Genomic DNA, 25,882 nt, shown 5'->3' with positions numbered 1-25,882 from the left:
CTCGCGAGCCCCACAGAGCCGCACAAGTAAAGGAGAGACGTTTCCGCGTCGTCCACGTGAACGACGTTGGGCGGGATGACGAAGCCTAAGGCGATGCCCAGATTGTTTCCAAGCACCGCAACGGAGCAAGCGGTCGAAATCTCCTCGTACTTGAACCATGCTGAGGAAAGGCGGGGAGGTACACCCAAGATGAATGCTTGGGCGAGCGCTGGGAAAGCTTGGCCGACAAGAACTAGGTTGAACTGCCCGGGTTTCACGGCGAACGTCTTTATGCATGCCCCAACGGCAGTTCCGACCGCACCGATAAGCACCGTTGTCCGCAGACCCTTGTTGTCCAGAATCCAGGCCGATGGAAATGCCAAGATCATGTAGCCGATGAGGTACAACAAGGACGTCCACGATATCGTTGCCTCGCTGACGCCGTAATAATCTTTAATTACGCTGGCTATGATTGAATACTGTATCCACTGGAACGCATTGAGCATGGATAGGGTGCAAAATGTGAGCAGTATCCAGAACCGTCGTGACGTCGCGCTCACTGTGGCATCGCTTAACAGGCCTGACATAGTTTGTGTTAGCCTGGAAATGCGGGACCCAGTTGATTGCACTTTCGATGCTGGAGTGGCATTGCTTGACGCAGACAGCACACCGTCCCCGCTTTTTTGGTTGTCAGATGGAGAAAGCGTACGGGAAGCTGTTGACGCCTTGTGCGCGGGGTCTTCAATTTGATCTTTCTCAAAGTCTAGCAGAGATGTTGGACTGTATAGGTGAGAGTAAACTTCCAACGCTACATTTATGGCATCTGCGCTGGTCGTGCGTTTTACGTCGATAGATTTCCTGTTCTTAGTCTCTGTAGTAGCAACTGAAGCAGCGCCATCATCTGACACGCCAACTTGGCCGACGCGACTACCGGCGATAGGGCTGGAGTTTCGCTTTACCGGCGCCTGACAGGAGGATGCAGCATCGCTGGTTTCATGCAGAGATTCCCAATAGACTGGTTGGTCTTTAGGCTGCGACGACATCAGCTGTGTCGTTTTCTCGAGTATAAACGACCTTCTACGCTCGGTGGGGGGAAGTGAAATACGCTCAGCCAGATCCAGCTTATTGGTCTTCATGAAAACAAGGCTCGCCGGGTCTGGTATTATCTCCGATTCGCGCTTTGGCCAGTCTTTGTAACGAGGTTCAGTGTGGTATTGCTGCTTTCTTTCGGGTGGAGGGCTCGCGACTTTGTCCTTGCCATTCTGTTTTGTTTCCTCTCCAGATGTTATTTTCATCGGCTGGCTCTCAGAATTAGGCGCAAGTTGCACAGAGTTCGGTGTTGTGATGTCGGAAGCTTTCACGCTGTCGGTAGGTAGTAGAGTTTCTTCCGTAGTGCTCCTCTTCGAAGTTTCAGAAGCGACTACAGTTATTTCTTCAACGGGCAATAGTTTAGCCAGATCTCCAGGAGATCCCCACGAGAACAACTTCGTCTCCACCACTTCAGCGGTGCTTTCACGGTGAGGCTCATTCTGCTTTCCAGCGGGTCTCGGTTTGCAGGACTCGCCTATTAGCTTGATGTACAAGGGGCCTCTCACGGGGCCGAGTTCTTGAGCTGTTTGGAAGACGCTGGAGCGTTCCGAAACACTGGTATTGATTGACTGTGCACCGCATTCTGCCGTGACGTAGCTACTTGCCTCCGAAATGTTAGCCTCAACTGGGACTTTACTGGTGCCGCCGACACTGACAGTTGCGACGAAAGTCTTAGACACACTTCGCGGTAACGCCTGCTTACCAGCTCCAGGTGCAGCACTGTCCTTTTCGTCTTCCCGCTGCTGTAGAACTGGCGACGTTTCAGGCACTACAGTCCCCGGAGGAAGTGTGTGTAGCGATTCGTTCTTCGCACCCTGCTGGCCACCTTCATCACGGTTAGCTCCAACTTGTGCAGGTTTTACAGCCAGACCTTCAAGTCCTTCCTTGCCGTCAGCGGGCACCGATGAAGCTGGGCTGGTTTGGACCGGGATACCTGGGGAAGACGCGCTGCTTTCGATGTTCCTGGAAGGATTTGGACGATCACTGGAGCTCATCGTCTAGCCACTGCAGCTTTCGAGCTGTCAAGAAGACGGTGTGCTGCGTTGTGCGATTTCTTTTTCTTTGAAGAGGCGCTCGAGGGCCACGAAGCAGTGGTCTTTCTTCTTCGTCTTCTACTACTACTACAACATTCTGTGTTACATGTATCGCACCTACCCACATCGGGGTATTTGGCATACATCTAGCAGGGCCACGGGGCTATTTCAAGGTGCTTCTTCTTCAGCTTTCTTGCTATTGTAACTACTGTAAATATTGTGAATAGCTCATCTTTAATCTTGTTCTCACTGCTGTTCTCTCTCCCTCTTTTTTGCCCTTTCTCCTATTGTCTCCACATTTAGCCTCTCACGTCACCCGCCTTCTGGCCGTTCAGGCGTCAGCGAGCGGCTATACTGTCATGGGTACGTTCTGCAGAATTTCCTCTGTCTGATCTCTTCTACTAATAAATAAAAAAGATTGCTAATTTTCTTGCGAAATCATTGCGCTTGCTTTACCGGCTCATGTCACTTGGCCATGAAGAATGTGGTAACATGGAGGTAGAGATAATAAGCACCCACCGTGGTGGCGTAATGGCTATGGCGTTGCGCTACTAAGCCCGAGGGCGCGGGATCAAATCCCGGCCACGGCGGCCGCATTTTGATGAGGGTCAAATACAGAAATGCCCGCCTACCGTACATTGGTTGCACGTTAGAGAAGTCCAGGTGGTCAAATTTAATCTGGATTCCCCCACTACGGCCTGCCTCCGAATCAAATCGTGGTTTTGGCGCGTAAAACTCTAGAATTGAATTTTTAATTTTTTGAAGTAGAAATACATCTTATGGGGAGAGAAATAAAGATATGCAGTTAAACAAAAAAATACAGAGAAGTTACCCAGACGGATGTCCGGTTGGCTACCCTGCACGGATGACAGATGACGAGAGATTGAAAGAAACAAGAAGACAAAGGCAATAGGAGCGAGAGTTCGCGTGCACTTATTAGTAGACAGGGGGTGTATATCAGTCTCTTCTCAGGTTCGATGATTTTAGAAAAGCTGTTAGAGCACTCGTAGCGCTACGGGCTTGAGGCCAAGCCCCCAGGATCATTGCCTCTGTAAGGGGTGAACATTCCGGCTAGATGAGCGCACTCCCAAGAGATCGACATTAGACTGCGAAGTGATTGCAGTGGCAGAGCAGGAGCTCGATAATCTCATCACAGTTGCAGTGCTTGCGTATGGGCTAGTCAGCCATCAGAAGGGAGGTGTGCGAGCTTGTGAAGGCTACACACCCATTCGTGCGTGTGTGTGCGTGCGCGTGCGTGCGTGCGTGTGCGTGCGTGCGTGTGCGTGCGCGTGCGTGCGCGTGCCTGTGCGTGTGCGTGCGGCACAACAGACTAGTGTCACTGCAGGGAGAGGGTTGAAGTGTTGTATGGAGGGGGCTGATGGTAGTCGCAGCTGCAGCGACAGATCAAGCATGAACAAAGAAACAAACGATGGTTCGAATAGTGTGCAGTCTTCTAAACAGCCAGTGTGATGTCTTGATCAATTCATCAAAGTTCCTTAGCTGCAAGAACGGATGAATATTGAATGTTCGGACAAAGGGTAAATAGTAAACGTTTATTGAATACTAACAACGAATGTTTAGTAAATTATAAATATTGTTACGTGTAGAAAGACACAGACGAAAGAGGCTATTTACAGGCTATTTACACTGGACTGGAGACAGAGCGCCAGGCCGACATTCACTCGCGCCAAGGGCACAGACCCACTTCGTCGTCGTTCTCGCGGTGGCTCGTCCCTCGGGTATCTACCGATAAGATCGTAATAATATTAAATAAAAAAAACATATGGCTTCCAAATTCACAGACAAATTATTGCGAATCAAATCAAGAATTTCAAGCACATAACTGCAGTAATTTGGCATGATAATTATGAATGAATATCCTTGAAGGAACAAGCGGAGAACAAGAAAGAACACGTAGTTTTTGGACAAAATTTTCGTGCGCAACTTTTTCGGGCTGCAAGCCGGATACATATCAGAACCTGTTCAAATATTTCATGTACATTCGAGATGTGGCATAGAGGCAATAGCGCCAAGCCAGACCTGCGTCGATAAAGCTTTAAGGATGCAAACGGCAGCGCAGCTTTTGTAGCAGAATCTACCTACTGACGTGTGGTACACCATTGATTGTGCAAAAAAGAAAAACAGACGGGGAATATCAGATGATGATAAAACTTACAGTTTAGCAGAATCTTGAAATGATAATTTTGCTAGTTTAACCGGTGGTGACCTAAGCTGAAGGCGGGAAAACGAGATTGGCACTGTCCCAAAGGAGTGCTCCAAGAGTCTGTCGGGCACTTTATTTAGAAACAAATAACGGTACGTGATTCGGTGCGGACAGCAAGCACAGATGATGTAAGTTTATAGAATGAATGATATGGGTTTCAAATCTGGCGGTACGAAGTCGCGAGCAGAATGAATGAAATGCGACAGTGACGCAGAGAAGATAGTCACGCCCTATGGTATCACATTTGCGTTAAATGACCTTGTAATAGGCCGCTTATATAACAGGCGGCCGGGGTTCAGCGTTAAACGGAAACGTATCAAATTCAACTCGAAGGCTAGACAAGTAATTTTCAGGTGAGTGATCTCAAGTGCTAGCTTTTGCGTAGCTTTTTTCCAGCGTTTAATTAAAAGAACGCCGATGGAGCACTTAATGTTCACTACCTTGGGTTCTTTACCGAGCACCTAAATCTAAGAACATCAGCGTTTTTTGTGCTCGTGTGTGCGTGTGTGTGTATGTGTATGTGTGTGTGTATATCTATGTGTGTGTGTATGTCTATGTGTGTGTGTATATCTATGTGTGTGTGTATGTCTATGTGTGTGAGTATGTCTATGTGTGTGAGTATGTCTATGTGTGTGAGTACGTCTATGTGGGTGTGTATGTCTATGTGTGTGTGTATGTCTATGTGTGTGTGTATGTCTATGTGTGTGTCTGTGTCTATGTGTCTATGTGTGTGTGTATGTGTATGTGTGTGTGTATGTGTATGTGTGTGTGTATGTGTGTGTGTATGCGGGTGTGTATGTGTGTGCGTATGTGTGCGTGTATGTACGTGTGTGTGCGTGCGCGTGCGTGCGTGCGCGTGCGTGCGCGTGCGTGCGCGTGCGTGCGTGTGCGTGTGTGTGTATTCAGAGGCGCATTCCTTAGCCTCTGCTTGAAAAAGAAATAAAGAAAAAAAAGGTCGTTGCTCTAGGTTAGACGTTGAGGCTCCAACGTAATGAACGCTCCATAATGTGTATCAATGAAACCACCGGGCTAAGCATTCAGGTCCGTTTAGCTAGAGCAGCACTGGCAGGTCGCTTATGTATTGAACGGTCTATATTCGAGAGTTATGATGGGGCTAACGTGAATTGAATTCACATGTCTGACTTAGGTCACGGGGCTCATAGAAATCATTTTTGTTTCGTATCACGTGTATCGGAGCATTCTGATCCCATCAAGACATATTTTTGAGCTAATTTTCAGTATGCGGCGTTTTGTTCATGCACATATAGTGACATACCACCAGAGACAGTATAGCATGTATCAAGTTTAGCGTCCGTTCTCCCACGGATTCAATGATCGGGTTTAAAACGCTGGCTGCAATGAATAACAAGATGAGAGGCTGCACTGACTGCGAATAAGGTGTCTGGAAGGAGTGTGGTAGGTATACGCTTCTATCGGCGGTTTATTTTACTATAGTCGTAATATATTCTTGTAAACTAACATAGACAAACCGTCAGTCACTGATAAACTGAGAGGAGGGTGCATATAGACAAACCTTGGTTTGATCAAAGGCGATTTCACGAACTTATGCCAATACACGTATTCAGAATGCCTAATATGTGGAAAACTCCGCGTTTCGCCATATTTACCGGTTTCTTTTCGTATGCGGGGAGGGGGGGGGGGGGGTAGTATTATGGGAGAAATATGGGCATAATGCGGGCACGCTGGGTTTCTGGTTAGGTGATAGACCGACCCCCTATTACCCACTCGCAGGAAGAAATGCATCAGTCATGCTCAAAGCGATCACTGCATGCCATATGTGCGTACGCAGGCGAAAACACCATCGTTATTTTCCCTTAAATATTTAGTACCCAGAGGAGTGTTTCAGGTGTTTTTGATTTAACGAACCAGTTTTCATGTTACATCGCATTCCTTAAATGAAATACTAACTGTATATGGGCTCGTCTCTAAATATGGGAATAACTTAAAGACCACACAGGATCCAAGTTAACCCCATGCTACTACCTAATCCTTTTGAACACCATGCTACTACTCACTTTGAGGCATCGTTACTTTTGTTGAGGACAACTCTAGTTGCACTTGAAGTCCAGTCTCATGGGGAAGAATCGCCAAAGTTTTCGATTCGTAAGAACTGTTTGTCACTGGCCAGCCGCCTCGAATGATGTCATTTTCGTTCTTGCGAGTGGCAGGCGTCACCTCTGGCGCGCCAATCAAGCTTACTAACCACTTTGTGAGGGCAAGCCGGGTGCCTTCAAGAGGCCAGACACAGAGCGAGAAGCCGCTCATTGCCACCCGTCGGCAGCTGCGCACACGACGCTCGGAATGATGATGCAGAATCAATGGCGCGGTGCCATTGCGTTGATCGAAGAGAGTCGTCTTTGACGTGCTCGGTCAGCGGTATATGTACACGGCACAGCAGGAGCGATGGTATAGTAACAGCAGTGGCAGGGCAGCCGAGCGTTACACCGGGGTAGAACCGCAGGCATTGATTCGCATCGTTCGGCGGCTGCTGGCATCGATTCTCGATTAAGACGACACGCCCCGTAATACAACCGTGTTGCCTTCGTGGCACTGACGCCCCGTCACGTGGCTTCGTTGCCGCGTCGGGTTCAGCTGAAACCGGTCTGACACCGCAACTAGTCGTGCCCTTCCCGTCGACTCTGACCCCAAGGGGTCATTCATTCTTCAGGCCTCTCGACCCTTTTTTTTTTCGTTATTGTTACTTTTTGTGATATTTTGTGTTTCAACTTCTGCCTAGGACTCAGTTGTGCTGGAGGGCTGCGGCCAAGTTAAAAGGTGTGTTATTTTTATCTCAGTTCGAAACACTTGAGTAAGGAACGTTTACCGAACTGTCACAATGAAACGTATATTCTTAGCTATAGTAATAAAAATAACTTCAAATGTGTGTCGTGCAACAATAGAATATTACAAGCATATTTGCCAGTTGTCCTTTTTAACGAACACGTACAAATTTTTTTTTTTTGCAAGGTTCGTTGGTGGGGCAAAATGGTTAATATATTGCTGAGCACAGGGTCACGCTAACTTTCTGATATTAGTAGGCTGTCCGATTGAAACCTATTTCGAAAAAGATCCCGTTTGGTGACATATCATTCGAAATTAAAATGCCACAATTCATTCGAATGAATGGGAAAACTTCAACTACAGTGTTACGATGGTTCCAATAAGGTGGGAAGTCCAATTATTATATTATGTTTTACTTTAGTGGTGTATTGGCGCCGAGTATGCATGCCAGTTTACCAAGTAAGCAGTGCTTCCAAAGGAGCGTGTGTGGAACATGGCCAGAACGACCTACGTGAAAAAATATGGGCAAGTATACATCGAACAAGTTTATATTTTCGAAATCCTTGTGCGTGTAAAAGCAGCCCCCTTTCGCAATATTTGTTCATATATTGTCTTGTTTTCTGCGCGCAATAGGAGTCTTCGAAGCTTCTATAATGCGAGTATTTCATACCATTTGCGGTAATCGTTCAGCTTCTGCGTCCATCCAGGACCTTAGGATGCGACCACGCGAGTGACAGTCTTCCTGGCTTGAGCAATCGGGCTCTGGAGCCATTATTGGCTGCTGTTCCAACGCTAAATCTATTAGAGCTCTTCAAGTTATGCACATTAGTCATTTACCTTTAGCTTCGGAAGCTGTAGGCGCATTTACTAAGATTACAGAACAGGCCTGCGTGCTTTGGCACACGCTGCCTTCTCGAAATATGGCCAAGCTCGACGATCACGGGCACATCAAAGATAGACGAAAATCACCTGCGCTTCAAGAGAATTCGGTGTGCGCGCTCTCTATCCAGACTCCCAATTAAGAATAGACGCCGCGAGGAAAGTTCATTGTGATCGCAGTTCGCGTGCCGTTTGCTCTTTATTCTGCGCAACGCAGCAGCAAGATGTGCCGAATCACGCTTTCTGGGCGATTTCACGGAACGACTTTGCTCCATAACACCGTCGGCCTCGCGGCGGTTCCTCCCCACTTCTTTCGCGTACGTTTTCATGCCGCCGTAACCGGTCGTCCCACCGCGCGAGACGACCGATTCCGCGCCGTTAAACCAAGTGGGCCGGAAGTTTCTGCCCAGCGTGTGCAGTCATGTACTCGAGCCGAAATGTTTCCGGCGTAAAGTTCGTCTTCTCCTTCGAAGGCTATGCTCGTGGGTGATGCCTGTTTTGCTTAGCAGCCACTCTGCGGGAGCCGCGGTAGTCGAAAGTAGATGGGGCAGTGTGCACTGGGTGAGGGAGAGCAGTAATGGCGTAGATTCGTAGGACCCTAATGGCCAAAGACCACTGCCGCGAGCGTTGGAGCAGGCACCCCGCCGAAGTGCGTACGCCTTAACGTCCAAACGCGCGTACGCGCGCGTGCGCCCGGGCGCTGCCTCTTCCAAGCTCGCCCACAGTTGCGCGTGGGTGTGATTCCTGAAGTAGAAGGGCAAAGGAAAAGTAACACAAACAAAACATAAGGGAAGGAAACGTATCAGGCCGCGAATAAAAATCGACCAGAAGAGCGAAGCGAATGAACCGCGGTCCTGACGGGCGGTCGGCGGGTGAGGGCAGCCGTAGTATTGCTGCTGCGTGGCCCACGCTGGAGTGGAGAGAAATAATAGGAGGAGAGAGAGTGAGAGAGAGAGACGCCCAAGCAGAAGAAGAAGAAGCAGACACGGCAGTTTCGCTCTATCCACGGCAGCTGCGGCTATCCAGAGCACGCGTGGGTAATGGCCGAAACGATTTCCCTTGCTGATCACGGTGCATTCCTGGCGCAAGACGGCCCGCCGGCCAGCCAGACCGCGGCAGAAGAGCGGCCCACAAAGAAGCATTAAGGCTCGAAGCTGTGCGAGCGCGCGCGCCGTCGGCACACGCAGCGGTTTGCCGACGCGTACGGCGGCGGCATCAGCGGAAACGGCAGCGGCGGCTTCGAAGCCGACCGCTGCTCTCCGCCGCCACCCCTCCGTTTGAGAAAGCGGCGGCGGATACGCGCGTCTGTTTCTTGTTATCTTTATGGCCGGTTAGGAGAGCTCCGGGAGACGTCTCCAATGGTCCATTAATGGCTTCTAACGACTTCTGACCGGTGCTTTCTTCTTTCCCAATGCGCGCTCGCGCGCGCGCGCGTGCGACTCGGCAGCGATGGATATAGGAAAAGAGAGAAAAGGAACGATGGAGACACGAGCACGGCTGTGCGGCGTTGGGAGAGCGATTCGCCGCGGCGGTGCTGGTGCGCTAGTGGAGCGTGTTACGCCGTCAAGGACCGAGAGCTCTTCCCTATACGCGCCGTTTGGCTTCGGTCATTCCGAGTCGCTCTTACTTCTCCGATCTCCCAGTTACTTCCACGCTGAGCTCTCTGCCTTCGCTCAGAAAAAGCGTTCGCACTTTCTCGTTCCTTAACATTGTGCGGAGTCAGATTAGCGTATCTCGTGGCCTGTATTCCTCAAACTTGCAATAAAATCTCGGCTTGGGCTAGTTCGCCCTCAAACATCTCCGTATGCGAGACAATGTGTATGAGTTTTCAGCAGTACGTACAACCAAGAGAGACTGCATTTGGTTAGTGTTGATAACGTATCCATGACTAAGCTTTTTCATGTTCTCAAAGGGTTGATCTTTTCGATCTTGCGTAGCTCATAAAATTAGAATCAAAGGACGTAAGTAGGCAGGGACTGGAAGTGGGTAAGCGAGAGCGGTACAGGCCCTCTGGCAATTCAGTTCTATTCGAAAGCCTAATATGAAGGAACAGTCAACCTTGGATTCAAAGAACGCGTTTTCACCATAGGGCTTTTTGACGCGCAAGACCCGTCAGTGTTGTTAATGTTATGAATCCACTTTAAACTATAAAGCGTTGTGTGCAGAGTGTGATTACTTCTTAAGGGAGGGCCTCTTAGCCTGAATTACACAAACTTACAATAAAGGTTCAACTTGAGCTAGTTGATTCTTACTTTTCTGTATATAATAGTGCCTGCGTGAGTTTCTAACAACTTCCGCGCGCGGCCTTAGTAGTGTTCTCAGAAGGCGTAGTGTTCTCGGAAGAGCCCGGGATAACAAGGAAAGGTGATCTGTATGCGCCTGTTAATCGCTTTCCTCCGAGTCACCGAGTTGATTAACGCTTGGGAAAACGCCTCAGCTGATGGCATAAAACATGCTCAGATTTAGAAATTGCTGGCCAAGCAAGTCAGGGTAAACTCACCACTGCAACACCACCACCACCACCACCACCACCACCACCATGACCACAATTTGCCTCTGTCTACATGCTCTTGCGCAGCAAGTTTCATAAGCTCTTGAATGCGCTCTTGCACAATTTTGAGCACACCGGTGTTAGTAACGACATAATATGCACGTGGCCATGACTAAACAATACAATTTTCCTATTGTTTTCTGCCTTTCTTTGTTTGGACAGGGAGACGCGCACGCCATCTCTGGCCTCGATATATATTGTTCCGTTTCACAACTCAACTTTCCTTTTTCTTTTATTTTATTTATCTCATGACAGTCGGCACTTGGGATGGCTCTGTGTTTGCGCTCCGACACAATTAAGATTGCCTCGTTCATACGGCATCTCTCGGAAGCCATTAACGCCCGCGAAATGCCTTCGTAGCGGTGGAACAAGGCGGGCGAGTGGGACGAAGACGAGGTGGAAGAATGTGGGAGCACCCCAACTTAATGCCCGTAAGGAAAGCGGTAAATACACAAACTCGTGGCGGAGTGGAGCAGCCAATTTCGGTTGCCCGTTTAAATACCGCGCAGAGCTCGCGGGGCTGCTCTGCGGAGGCATTCGGAGGCGCTCGCGTCTCGGCGTTTTGCGGCGCGCGGAGGCACCGGACTAATGACGAACGCAGCACGGCCCGTGCTAGAGGAGACGCCCGGGGTCTAAACGGCATCACGCACCGAGACACTGGCGAAACTCAATCCCGCGGCCCAGTGACTCGAACGGACGCGCGCGACGACCTTAGCCACGGTCCTAACCAACCCTCCACTCCCTCCTCCCTCTCGGGCGCCTCGTTCTCTCCCCCCCGTATCTTCCCCGCACTCCGACTCGTGCTGCACGGGGTAACCCTTGACAGCGCCGGCGCGCCGTCTTTCCGACTGCTGGAAGAAGCCATTGGCGACGCCGTATACTCAGGGAGGGTCGACTCTCCGAGTCGGTCGGCAGTGTCGGTGCGGTCCCGCTTACGAGTTAATTCGCGGGGCCTATCCCTGGCCGGGCCTCCGTGACCGAAGAGATAACGCGCGCGCTCACGCGCGCTCGCGGGCGATTTCTTTCTCCCTCTCTCTGCCGCTTTCCCCCAGCACTTTATGCACTAAGATGGCGGTAGAGAAGGGGAGCTTCTGGAGGCTGTGGAAGAAAGGCACCGGGGTCCCCGCGACCATCATAGCCCATTTAACGCGAGCTAACGGGTCCCATCCAGATCGCTATCCCCCAGACCCGACTGTATCATTGTGTATACGAACGGCCGGTCGTGACCGACTCCACGAACGGGTTGTGCAGTTCGATCCGTACGCGTATTATAGTGAGCGGTGCGCCGGTGGTAAAGGGGGTCGATTGCCCGTGGAATCCATTGTACCGTCAGTGGCTGCTGCCTAGCGCTCTATTGGCCTCTCAATTTCCCGGTGTGCCCTTTCTGCGTATATGTGGTCGTTCGGGGCGCCGTCGTACGCTCGGTGGAGATAATGCGAGCTGGATGGGAAGAATGGCGAGCACGCGCTGATGTCTCGTGGGTGTTCGGTATGCGTTCCTTATCAATTGCCCACTGAGAAATCTTTGGATCGAAGCACTTTGCCGTACGGCGATTGTTCGACATCCCAGGATCTCACATAGCATTCCTGCCGTCGTGACGTCATTGCGTGGCAGTACTTCGGCTTCTACTGACAATAAAACCGCGCAACCAATATGTATTCGGCGTATACGCTACTCAGGCTCAAATTGGCACAGACTTAGACAACTACGCAGCTATTTTTTTAACAATAAAAGTCTGTTTTTATAAAGTTCTTTCTTCAGTGCACGAATGCGTAGATGGGACAACGTATATACATATGGAGGACTACACAAGGTGTTTCTTTATAGGCATGGCGAAAGAAGAAGATGCTGGCACTAACAAATATTTCCGGCTACTGCTTGTCATTTGAAGAAAGTAACATATCGGACTTCACATAACAACATAAAGGCAAGAAAAAAAAAACAAATGTTATAAACACGACAAATACTAAAAGCGCGAAATATAATTGATGAGAAAAAAAGAAAGCCCGAATGTTCCATATAGACTACACAATTACCGTTTTATTCGTCATGCGGGGCTGTAATCTAGAAATTTCAGCACCTGTTTTGGAAGTACGTACTGTAGCACGGCATTGAATCCTGACTGCGGTATTTCTGCCAGTGATGTGCTATTCGTTTGCTCATAAGTCATGTCGGCATTGGGCCGCTGTCTAACGATTTCACATATATTTGTCTGCTTCTCTTTTCTTTTTTCTTCTGTTATCTGAGCTCGATAGCTATATGCATCTGTGTGACTTATGAGTATATGTTCCACTTCGACTTTTTACGGACATATTCATTGCTCGGCTATATTGGCTTTTCGACACTCACTGCTACTGGCGTGATACTTCTGTCCTTGCTTGAGAAAATAACTTACGATGGCACGTTGTTAATAGAAACATATCTTCAGAAGGACTTCAGTTTGGCCTAGTTGGTGTTTACTGCATATCATACTGACCGCAAATAAAGACGGGGACAGCGGTTCTCTTCCGCTGTCCCCGTCTTTATTTGCGGTCAATATGATATGCAGAAACATATCTGTTCCAGTAGCTGGCGTTGTGAAACTTACATACAAAAATTGAAATAGAAACTTAGCATACATGTTCAGTGGTTCTTTATGTCTTCTTGCCTTTTGTGTACCAGTCAACGCACTGTTCTTTCTTTCCTTCTTTCTTTCCTTCCTTCTTTCTTTCTTTCCTTCCTTCTTTCTTTCTTTCCTTCTTTCTTTCCTTCCTTCTTTCTTTCTTTCCTTCTTTCTTTCCTTCCTTCTTTCTTTCCTTCCTTCCTTCCTTCCTTCCTTCCTTCCTTCCTTCCTTCCTTCCTTCTTTCCTTCCTTCCTTCTTTCCTTCCTTCCTTCTTTCCTTCCTTCTTTCCTTCCTTCTTCTTTCCTTCCTTCTTCTTTCCTTCCTTCTTCTTTCCTTCCTTCTTCTTTCCTTCCTTCTCCTTTCCTTCTTCTTCTTTCCTTCTTCTTTCCTTCCTTCCTTCCTTCCTTCCTTCCTTCTTTCCTTCCTTCCTTCCTTCCTTCCTTCCTTCCTTCCTTCTTTCCTTCCTTCTTTCCTTCCTTCTTTCCTTCCTTCCTTCTTTCCTTCCTTCTTTCCTTCCTTCTTTCCTTCCTTCCTTCCTTCTTTCTTTCTTTCTTTCTTTCTTTCCTTCTTTCCTTCTTTCTTTCTTTCTTTCTTTCTTTCTTTCTTTCTTGAACAAGCAATACACCAGCTAGCCCACGTGAACAGAATCCTAAACTCATGTGCAGAAGCATTGTATCTGCAAGCTCTATGTGACATGCAAATACATACGCCTGCTGTTCTGTAGAATGCGCACAATCGAACTGAGTGAGATTTGTACACCTCACACATCTGAATATTTTTGTTACTTTCTTTATTTATTACTATCCGTCCAAATATGCGGAGTAGAATCAACCTCTCTATATTGCTTTACAGATCATGAAAAAGACACATGATTCAGTCGAGGTACCAGCAGTCATGTAGGCATTGCATAATCAAGGAGTACAGTAGGAATACGTGAATATCTCGGAAAATATCTAAAAAGATTCCACAGCTACCTTGGTTCTCCACATGTAGAAAATTACCTATGAAGAAATGGGTCAGGCAAGGAGACAGTCTCTTCAATGCTACTCACTGCATGAGAAGTGTTCAACCTGTGTGTTCACTGTGAAGGCTAAGGAGTGAGGATCAACGGCGAATATCTCATCAACCTTCGGTTTGCAGATAACATTGTCCTGTTCAGCAGCACTGAATTGTAACAATTGATTGAGACTGAGGACCTTAACGCAGAAAGTATGAGAGTAGGGTTGAAGATTAATACGCAGAAGACAAAGGTGATGTTCAATGGCCTGACAAGGGTACAAGAATTCGTGGCCGCCAGTCAGCCTCTTGAGTATGTACAGGATTAGCCCAATTACTCACAGGGGACCCTGATCATGAGAAGGAAATTTACAGACGAATAAAAAGTGTGTTGGAGTGCATACGACAAACATTACCAAATCCTCATTGGGAGCTCACCATTATCGTTGAAACAGAAAGTGTGCAATCATTGTATTCTACTGGTGCTAACATATGGGGCAGAAACTTGGAGGTTAACAAAGAAGCTCGAGAACAAGTTAAAGACCATGCAAAGAGCGATGGAATGACAAATCTTTGGCGTAACTTTAAGATACAGGAAGAGAGTGGTGTGAATCAGAGAGCAAACGGGGATGGCCGATAGTCTAGTTGACATCAAGACAAAGAATTGGAGCTGGGCAAGTCACGTAACTAATGCGTACGGCAGATAACAAGTGGACCATTACAGTTACAGAATGAGTGCCAAGGAAAGCGAAGCACAGTCAGTCGAGGATGGCGGAAAATTATCTATCATGGTGAAATTATAAAATTTGCAGGCGAAAGTTGGAATCAGTGGGCGCTGGACAGGGGTAACTGAAGATCGCTAAGAGAGGCTTTCGTCCTGCAGTGGACATAAAAATAAGCTGATGGTGATGATATCTTTAAAAATACCTATCGTCACTGTGCGTATAATTTTATCTCACATCGCCACAGCATTGTGTCAGGATCACATGATAGAGCTTATGTGGCATTTCCAGCTTTCAAAAGCTCTGTTTAATTTCTTTGTCTTCGTTCAATGCCACTTGCACTTTTACTCGCATGCATTGTGAAAGCTGTGAAATCAGCGATATAATTCTTTTTCCCCGAGAGGGAAGCAAGTTCCGGAGGAGGAAGGCGCCTGGAGGTTGAGGCAGAATCGCGCGCCGGGGCACCAGGCGTCATACCGTCGACATCAATCCAGCATTCGCGACCGCGTTCGCACCCTTTCCGTTTGTGCTTAGACGCCGCGATACTCGCTGTGCATGTTCGCGGCGTCTCGTCTTTGCATAATATAATAGTTATGGGGCTTTACGTGCCAAAACCACTTTCTGATTATGAGGTACGCCGTAGTGGAGGACTCCGGAAATTTGGACCACCTGGGTTTCTTTAACGTGCACCTAAATCTAAGTACGCGCATGTTTTCGCATTTCGCCCCCATCGAAATGCGGCCGCCGTGGCCGGGTTTCGATCCCGCGACCTCGTGCTCAGCAGCCTAACACCATAGCCACTGAACAACCACGGCGGGTTCTTCTTTGCATGTGTAGCAACATAGAAGAATGAAAAGAGATAGGAGAGAGCATTGCGTCACGCAGCCGGCCTTGTGATGCCACTCTGTGATGCTAGTCCCTTTGCTCAGTGCATTGCTCAGTGTCGGCCCAGCACGTGACCTTTTGCGTCGATATCACGGAGGAAGCATCAAGATTTGTCGAGAAATTTGGTGCCCGGTAGTTGGTTCTTTATTTTAAGAGTAGTTCTTAATCGATGTGTGCTCGGTCGGCAACTGCTCGGCTGCCCTGTCTATCTCTGGTCACAATGTGCCTGTATCTCTGGTCCCATTTTGGGACAACACCCTTGGCTTCAATCGCGTTGCGCTGTGCTCCCTTCTCTTTTTCCTTCCTCCATGTGTATCAACATTCGTTCGGCAAAGCAACGCCACCTAGAGGAAAGTCGAGGTGGCGTTGAGCGACGCGGGGAAGGAGAAAGGAGGCGTAGCGTCGTGGAGGAGAAGGGTAGGCGAGGCGCGCTAGGTTGACCTCATCTGGCAGTTGCTACGGGTTCTGCGTACGCTATGGACGTACCGGGTTCGTCTCGTGTTCGACAGGCCGAGCGCCGAGAGAGGATGGAGCAGCGACGCAATCGGCGGAGGCCGAGCGCCAGTCGACGGACCCCGAAGTCGCCGCCAAGCGCTGGGCACGAGCTCAACAAGTCCGGCAAAAGGCACGGGCTTGGCGTGCCCAGGTGACTTCCGAATAATGTTCTAGGCGGCCTGCCACAATGCAAACAGTCTACGCGCAATGCACAAAAATATGATCGACCTCTCTTTCATAGGAAGTGGTCGTACACGAAAGGTGAAGTGTGTCGTCACAGAAGATGTTGCATGTTTATTGTATGTGAAGAATTAAATTGCAAGTAGCCATCAGCGGCATCCTCGAGAATTGCCACACAAGCGAAAGTTGTCGAACGACTCGCGACCGGGAAACATTCCCCGGAGACACTGCACTGCACGTGCCGTAGCCCTGTGCAAATCCCCCATAAACCATAGGCGTTCGCTAACCGTACAAGCGAAACCGAAGGAGTTTTTAGTAAATCACCTCTTGAACTCACGGTCCACTGCAGCGAAAGCCGCACAATTTGCGAGCCGGCGAACATGTTGCAAGTCTGCTTGGCACATGGCGTCGTGCTGCCGAGTCGCTTCGGCGAAGGTACGAGCATTTTGGTCCAGTTCGGTAGTGTCTTCGGCAGCCAGTTGAGTTGCGACGCGCTCAGCTTTAGGGATACTAATATAGCAGAGTTCTCAGCGTGTGCTACGAACGCGCGCGCGAGAGAATGAGCTTTAATGAAAAGGATGGCTAAGTGGCCTCTGCATGGATGCTGATCAATGGCTTAGATCATAAAGCAAACAAATAAATACAGAAAGCAAAAGAAAAACAAGAGAAAAGACGACAACAAACAAACAAAACACTTCACGTTCAAAACTCGCTGGCCAAGCCGGCCTCGTGCTAAGGCGCTCTGCTTCACGCTGGCATGTCTCTCGCCGTGATTTGCCCGTCGACGTCGTTGCCTTTCTGCGCCGCTTAGCGTAGCGGTTCTTAGGTGTTGCCATCGCAAGCGATGCAGTAGGCGGCGTGTAAGCACTGCTGAGGCATGTGGAAGCTGCCCTTCGTAGGCGACGAAGAGTCACAAGCTAATCGGACGCGAAAGACGAACCGTGTGCGGAATTTGCGTCGTCTAATCAGCAGAAGGCCTACACCGCCTACACCAGGCTACACCGCGTTATAGCCTCCGCTGCGCTGAGGGTATACCGACGCGCTAACTGTCGGCGCTTGTTAGTGTCCTGCTGCAATCCTTCGCTTCACCATTCCTAGATGGCGGCGCCATATCTGTTAAGAGAACATATTTTGCGCGCTGATGCCAACGTCACATCCGTTACAGGAAGTTACAAGAACATTTTCGTGTTAAAAGGGGAATAGCACCCATACGCTTGCGTGTAACCCGCGTTTACGAAGTGAAAGGTCACTGCAATTTTTTTCTTAACCTTTCAGTGAAATGAAAACAAATGTTTGCCTAAATCTCACTGAATTTGGAGCGGCGGAAATGGCGCAGGTGCTCTTGAACCCGTCCCGATGACAGCTGTGGTCACGAGCGAAGAAGTATGCAGTTTCAGCACAGCACTTTGATCAATAATCCTTCCTATAGATAGTTTTCATTAAAGTCACCGTGGCCGCCATCTTGGGGTACTAGCAGGTCGAGAAGCCGCGTAAACGAGAAAACTAGCAATACCGCAACACAACAGGTGCATTTTACTTCTAGTTACACTTTAATAACAGTGGTAATGTAGTAAGAAGCAGTCACCGTCCAAAAGCAAAACTATGCAAGGAGAGCTGATATGCTGCAATGACGTCATCATGGCCACTATGTTTGGGTACTAACGCGGTGAAAAGCCTACGTCCGTGACGTTAGGTGATAGCTATCTATACACCTTTCCAATAATTATACAGGGCGTGAAACATTAGCGAACGGAGCTCACCTGAGGTAGTCCCTCTTGCAGAGAATGAGGTTGGCTTTAGTGAAGAGGGTGGAGCCGACTTCTCCGAGGCGGCAGTCGCAGCACGCGCACTTGAGGCAGTCCTCGTGCCACAGCTGGTCAAGCGCCTTGAGCAGGAACCGCTCGCGGATGGGCTTTTGGCAGCCCGCGCACTCGGGACCCGGCATCGAGCCTGACATGGCTGGGTGGGGCCCCACGCCGGGGCCTGCGCCCTGGACCAGGTGGTTGGCGGCGCCGCCGTTGCCACCCGCTCCTCCCCCTCCCCCACCTCCAGCACCGGTGGCACCCCGTCGTGATGAACCAGTAGTCTTCATCTTCTTGGGTCCTGCAAACATACAAACACGGGCGACCACGTCATCACACTTCAGCTCTAACTCTGAACGCTCAGTGAATTCTATCTAAGGAAGAACCTTTGACGATGGGCGTCTCCATATCATTCTTTTTTTTTACTGTTTTGTTTGAAATAGATCTGGCTATATGCTGACTATCCGATTCTACACACACTGCACAGAACAGGACGGCATTTCATCCTGATATACCATTATCCTTTATGTGAAACTTTCATGCTTACGAACGAACGTAACGCTTGACCAGCCACACGAGTGCAACACCGTGACACTATTGTTAATGCACTTGACAAAAGTAAACGTAGTCAAGAGTGCATATTCTTCGGTTTGTTGTCATGTCAGAGGTAGAAATAGATGGATGTGAAACGACTCAGAAAGCTTACGCTCAGTTCTTGCAAAGTGTAGAGACATTAGAGGTTATCGTACACCTTGAAATATCTGAAACTCAGCGTATCACTCAACTATTGAATTGTGGCGTCTTGATCAGAACTGCCACGCTGACGGAATCTAAACAAGACATAAGTTAACAGAAAGATGGCGATTCAGCCGTTGTGGTTGCTTAGTGGCTATGGTGTTGGGCTGCTAAGCACGAGGTCGCGGGATCGGATCCCGGCCACGGCGGCCGCATTTCGATGGGGGCGAAATGCAAAAAAACACCCGTGTACTTAGATTTAGGTGCACGTCAAAGAACCCCAGGTGGTCGAAATTTCCGGAGTCCTTCACTACGGCGTGCCTCAATCATAAAGTAGTTTTGGCACGTAAAACCCCATAAGTTAATTTAAAGATGGTGGCTTGAAATGCTTATAAGTGGTGGAACCAGAAATGTCGATAAAGCCAACATTTCGCCAAGTCCCCGTGCTGTCTTGACAGAAAGACGATCAAGATGATCTTGACAGAAAGAACGAAACATATTGAACAACTCACCAAGGTACCTGAATGTTCATTACTTGATACCAGACGCCACGTGCAATGTCAAGCTGAGCGACCAGATCTGCGAGACCAACCACTACGAGCTCTTATTCGCTGCTCTTTTATTAATCTAGTTCATCGATGCTGTGGCCATTGAGAGTGCGTTATGGGAACTACTTGGTACTGCGTGTCACAGAGTGCATGCCCGCGCTCCTCTCAAGATGGCCGCCATTGCCGCAGCAGCAGCAACGCCGCTTGAACGGCGATGGGGAAGAGAGCTTCCCATTGTCCCGAGCTCGCCAGACCGGTTTGGTCACGTGGGTCGCCTGAGCGCGACGGAGGGACGAGGCAGCTCGGGGAGCGGCAGAGCAGTTTGGAAGACGAAGCAGCGTGGTCGTGCACCGGGAGACAGCTGAAGATGCGGTCGGCAGGCTGAAACCTCCAGGCCGAAGTCTTCGCCGTTCGACCGACAGACGGTGCAAGTCCGTCAGGATCTTCGGCAGCGAGGTACCAGCAGCCCGACGCTCTTCAGACCGGGATCTCGGCAAGCACGCCACAGTTAAGCCTCGTGTTCCAGCCCGCTCTCAGAACTTTCCGCCGGACTCTCTTTTCTAATCGCATTTAATCTTTCATTTGTTTATCCATCGCGTGTTAATTTTTGTATGCTCTGTTAGTGTAGTGTTTGCCGCATTTATTGTCGCGTGTATTTTTCATTTTTGTCGCGTATCTTTTGTTTATTCGCGAGTCTTAGCAGCTCCCACGTGGTGGGCTTAGTGTCGAGCGAGTGGCGTCAGGGCGTGTGTTGTGTGACCCGCACGCCTTCCGCGAGCTAGGACCCACTACTGGAAGTTTGCATGTTTTTTTTCCATTATGTCTCGGACATGATTTTATTTTATTAAATTGAATGTGTTAGTGGTACGTCCGCCTCCCGTCTCATGCCTCTGGTTCACGGTCGATCAGGCGTGGACCTTATCGCCGGTCAGCAGTCGAACCCCTCACTAAACGCACGCGGGGTGGGTTTATTGTCGCCCCATCCCCTCCGGTTCGGAGAGTGCGAATTACCCCACCATCAATATTTGACACTGCGTCACACCCTTTTGTGACACTCAGGGCTGTATGTCGCAAATCACGTCTTGCTTCCTCTCTTCCGAGCTAACTGTTTTCAAGGTCAGAGCAGTATGCTGGCTTTAACTGCCTAGGCACAGCTCTCGGGATGTTTCATTTAGGAATAATTCCAGCTTCCGTATACGGAGCAGGGCATCCTATCGGCATTTCTAGTGCTCGATGACATTCAGTGGCTTTTTTTAAATGATCTCAGAGACGTTTGCCCTGTCTGCTTTTGTACCTACAATACTGGAGCACACAAGCCGAAAACTTTGAAGATCAAGCGAGTGACGCGAAACGTTGCAAGTTGCTACGACATAGTCATAGTAACTACTTCGATCTAGTTTGTTGGGGGGTAAATTTATGTTCCTGATCAAATCCTTCTTGTTAATTCTGGAAGTGCCGCACTTAAACGAATGTGCGTGATTATTTAGAATCTTGTCTCGTTCATCAGGCTTGCCAGAGGACTTGTTTTACAAACCTCCTCTTCAGGCCCGTAAAAGGAGTCATTCAGTCAATCATGTTCAGATCTAGACGACGACACCAGCCCTTGTTTCGTGTGTTGATAACACTAGCCAATGCTTCAAACTTCTTTTTCGGCCTCTCACACTGTTCTTTTGCTACACCTTGTAAATTAGTTCGGTACAATGCTGCAGCTGATGAATGACTGAGTCGAAATAATAGTGCTTGTATGTTAGTAAATTGCAAAAGTTCCCGCGGTGATTACCGCACGACTAAAGATACCACACTGTTGGTATGCTTCTTTCCCTCGACGTAATCTATAATACTATATACACATTTATATATGAATAAATAAAATAAGAATCGGGGCATAAACAATGCATAATCGTTGCTCTGTTTGCCAGACTGAACGACATCTTCGCGTAGCATACACTTTCACCGTAGCTTAGTCCCGCTAGATTAATCATCCGATAAGGAACGTTTATCTTCTTTGAAGTTTCACGCAAGCGGTAACAGAGCATGTACTCAGTCGAGTGACAACACATTTGTCTGAGAAACTCCGAGATATGCTTTATCTTCTGTAGGCGACGGTGGGGTGGCGATTTCAGAGGTTTTGCTTTCTGACTCAAATCTAGATATTTAGTGCGGATTTTTAGGGTTAATCGTGACATTACCGTACTCCCCACTGGCATACTTCAGCGGAGAAATGACTAGAATTTGTGGAAAGTGGGCGTGTGCACTGCAGGGAATGAAAGCAGGGTAATCAGGGCGGCGACGAGACGACCGCGAAAGTAAGGTGGGCGGGCGCGATGGCAACGTAGCGGAAAGAACGAGCGGGAGGAGAAGGAGAAAACTGCGATGTTATATAGGCGTGCAAAGCTGGCGCGAAGGACGGCAGGGTGCTAAACATTTTCGTCGCGCTCAGTGCACTTTTTGGGGCTCTTCTTTCAGGAGGCACCAATCTATCACTCGTCCAAGTGTGAACAGCGCTGGGGACGAGATAGCGGAGACTAGCACCGCCACCGCCAGGCGGCGTCGTCTACAAAGGCTGCGAGACTCGCGTCTCTATCTTCTTTTTATGCTGTTAGGAGGTTATGATGAAGTGAGCGACTCATCTGACCGTGCATGCCCTGTACTACTAAGGGCAGCTACGTCGCTACCGCTTGACGACACTTTTGCGCCCGCGAGTATGTGAAATATTTTGAAAGAAGATAAATAGAGCATTACGTGAAAGACACGAAAGGAAAGATGAGGCGGACGAGGTTCATAGCGGCTTAAAAGCATCCGTTGCGCTTTCGCTTGCCATTCGCCGCTTAGGCGCGCCGGATAGGGTGATACAGCAAGGAGCTGGCGAACTGCGCTCCCTGCGTGTATCGGTTGCGCCGTTAGACTTCTTCCCTTATCGCGGTTACAGCGACACGCTAGGGGAAAGAGGAGAGGTTGTTGAAGAGGGCGACGCTCGGTAGGTTCATTAAATTTCAACGAGAGGACGACGCCACGCTGCGGTGAGGGAGAGCGAGAGGCGGTGGCTACAACCGCTGCGTTTCAGCTTGAGAAAGGCAAGAGAAAAAAGGAAAGGAGGACGGGGACACCGAAGCCGAGCGGCGATTCTCCGGAAATGAAGACCAAGAGCGGAGCTCGCCGGCACGATAAGACAGCCGCCGCGGCCGGACCAAGAGCAATCATGAATAAACCGCAGATAGCGTGTGCGCGGGTAGCACCATTATGGTGGCGCGCGAGCGGCAAGAAGGTTTTCGGCCTTGTAAAGACCCGGGTTGGGGGACCACACCGAGCCGCGCGACAGGGGGGGAAGGGCCCGTAATGATGCTGCCGAGACTCAATAGTGGGGTGCCGCACGGGAAGAGCGACGCAGGGTTCCGTCTCTACTTTTCTGTCTCTTGACATTTTTTGGTGCATTTCGATGCTTCTGTATCATCACTCTGTTGGAGCCGGAAGAGAGTGACCGACGGGCGGTTTCCGTGCGTCGCACGCTATCGTTCTGATAAGGACTGGTGGTCAGTGGCGCGCGTCGTCACCTGTCTTCGCTGTGGCATGCCGGACGAAAGTCCAGATACACGCCGGACAGTTCCCTTTATGTTCCCACTGATTATGGGTCCTTGTACCCATATATATATATATATATATATATATATAGAAGAACGAAGAAAGTGTGCCTGTCCACGGCAATTTTATCGCCACCAGGGGCTTCTGGCCTCCTCAAGGCGCACAGCGAGAACCAAGCTGCTTCAGTTAAACTCATGAATTCAGGAGTGCCGCCTCTTGATTCGCCGAGTGGACGGAAGAAGAATAAGAAAAACGACGCCTGCGATATTCACCGTGGTACTTCTGGGCTAGCAGCCATGGTTATAAACGACTGTTGCCGCTTTTGGAGCTGCGATGGTGTGACAGCGGAGATAAGCTAATGATGTAACAGCTGGCACGAGGCGTGGAAGTTGGCGCGCCGGGAGCCCCGCTTCGTTCGCGATGAGCGCGGTTACTTCAGTGTATGTGTACGGGACAGGGCTTTATCGAGGAACTTTAGTAATTGTTTGACATGTTAGCTAACATCACTGACGATGCGCTGCATCTCAGAAAAAAGAAAATACTTTGCCTTGGTTATACGACAGACCTCGGTAATTTGGTAACATTCGCATAAAAAAAAAAAAGGATCATGCTGCTTACTTTAACTATATAAGGTTGCCATGTAGTCAAAGTTAAAATTTTTCTTAATCGCCTACCTTACAACCAAACAATTTGTGTGAAAAACGTGTTACACACTTGTTTCATCTTGTTCTTTTGTGTATATCATCTTTGTTTTTTGCTCGCCCTGCTTGGACTTCTTGTCCGCAGTATTGTATAAATAAATAAATAAATAAATAAATAAATAAATAAATAAATAAATAAATAAATTTGTAATTTGGCATGATAACTGTTTATGCGGAAAGCGGGTCCATTCCTTAGGCAAATAGTTAAATTACTCCAGTTGTCGAGGTAACTCGCCACATAGCATCAAAATAACGGCAACTCATGGTTTCTCCCGTCTGTTCGTCAGAAATTGCTTCTGTTCTAATGGATTTAATGGTATGCAAGATATGTTATTTACAGATTATAAGCACTTGTGATTCGGTACACGATTTTCAATGTTCCACTTTTCCTACATCATGCTGGCTCAGTAAAGTTTCGCGTATCTGACAGCACCTTTCGCTTACGTTGTCATCTAGTGATTTCCCGGATAAAAAGAAAACATATACAGAAGCCACATGAGATCTAACCGTATATGTAATGACCGGGAAGCGTAAAACAAGGTGTTGATTGAGTTAATCCTAAAGCATCAGATTTGTTGCTCTTCTCACTCCGCAGGGTAGAGAAAGTTTCCTTCAAGAGGAAGTTGGCATTCCCCTGACAGCCTAACACAATGCTACAAATAGAGGTCGCAGGGATGCTGCTTAGAATTTTCGATTAATTTACTGTAGCGCCATATACCATTTGGCTAGGCTCCTTGTTAGCTCAGATTTTCACTCCTTACTTCATCTTTCTCGTTAGATCAGCTTGCAGGAACACGGCCCTAAATATTCGGTGGTGTCCGGTTTGATACCCGCACCTGGACGAATTTATTCTCAACTGCGAAGCTTCCTTTCCGGTGGACCCGTATTGGTAATCTCTGTAGCTCCTTGCTATTTTCATGTGGATGCCCAAATTATTCTTGCATTAAATATTCGGCACATCAGCAACCTATAGTTGCAGACGACAGTGCCCTGGTGAACAACGCTGCATATGCCTTACAAAGAATAACTGAGGAGGATGAATGAATCAGTGAATGAATGATTACCTCAGACGGCAAAGTCAAAGTTAGAAAATTAATATGCACTCTATTATGGTAATATTGCATGACATGGCTAGAAAAACAAAAGCGCGAAAACAGCACATACGCAGAAATAAACACAACGTTGCTCTATACTTCCAACAAATTTATTTGAAAAAACGGCGCTGCATCTATATACACTTTATGTCATTATTGTTAAAGCCAGAGCCCATGCGCATGAAGTCAAACAACAAAAATTAAAAATTAAAAATACAAATTTTTACAAATAAACTTGTTCTATGTAGGGCGCCGTGGTGCTCATCTCTGTGTATGTCTTTGTTGTTATCACGCTCAATGCACTACCAATACTACCAATGCACTACCAATGAGCAATGCACTACCAACAAACCAAGGCATCCACTTTTGTTTAACTTTTGTTTAAAAACTTACTTCGAGGTGTGCAGTCAGTCGGTAGAAGTTTGCAAGGATATATTTGTTTCGGCCTACAGTCAGGTGTGATCGGGATCAAGAGGAAATTTCCGATCGAATAAAAATTACTCAGAGCGCATAAGACAAGCACGTACAAGTCTTTAGTGGCGAATAATCGCTATTCTTGAAAAGAAAAGTGTGAAGTGATTGCATCGCGCCTTAAGAGAACTACGAGTACATACGGACGGAAACTTGGAGGCTAAAAAAGAAACTCGAGAAGGAAGTTACGGAAAGCACAACCAGAAATCAATCGAAATAATGACAGGTGGCGTCATGAAAGAGCTAACGGGGGTAGCTTGCATTTATTTTATATAAAGGCAAGGAAGAGTTGGGCAGGCAGTGTAATGGGCAGAGTAGATAACTGGAGGTATAGTAGATAAGCAAAAGAGGTGCCAAGACACACAGTCGAGGACGGACACAGCATGGAGCCAGATGCCAAAGTACATGAGTAATTGCAAATAGGTACCGGTAGTCCATAAATTTTCGGTTGGGGTTGTTGGTACATGGCATTCTGAAGGTGAAAAATTCAGCGCGAAACCCAGGGCAACCCAC

At 48.3% G+C, this 25,882-nt stretch overlaps 1 protein-coding gene across 2 annotated transcripts in view; it reads right to left on the bottom strand.

The window, feature by feature from the left end:
- The window catches only part of LOC126536252 (uncharacterized), a 151,527-nt gene that overhangs the window by 40,425 nt on the left and 85,220 nt on the right, over positions 1 to 25,882 (bottom strand). For both annotated transcript variants that reach the window (XM_050183145.2, XM_050183146.3), the window contains exon 2: positions 18,200 to 18,542. In XM_050183145.2, the coding sequence (XP_050039102.1) occupies positions 18,200 to 18,542 (343 nt within the window). The remainder of the gene's footprint in view (positions 1 to 18,199; positions 18,543 to 25,882) is intronic.

The sequence above is a fragment of the Dermacentor andersoni genome, chromosome 4 (assembly GCF_023375885.2).
Source record: "Dermacentor andersoni chromosome 4, qqDerAnde1_hic_scaffold, whole genome shotgun sequence".
Classification (NCBI taxonomy): domain Eukaryota; kingdom Metazoa; phylum Arthropoda; class Arachnida; order Ixodida; family Ixodidae; genus Dermacentor; species Dermacentor andersoni.
Note: the sequence above shows the minus strand (reverse complement) of the source record. Positions and strands in the feature narration are given on the sequence as shown.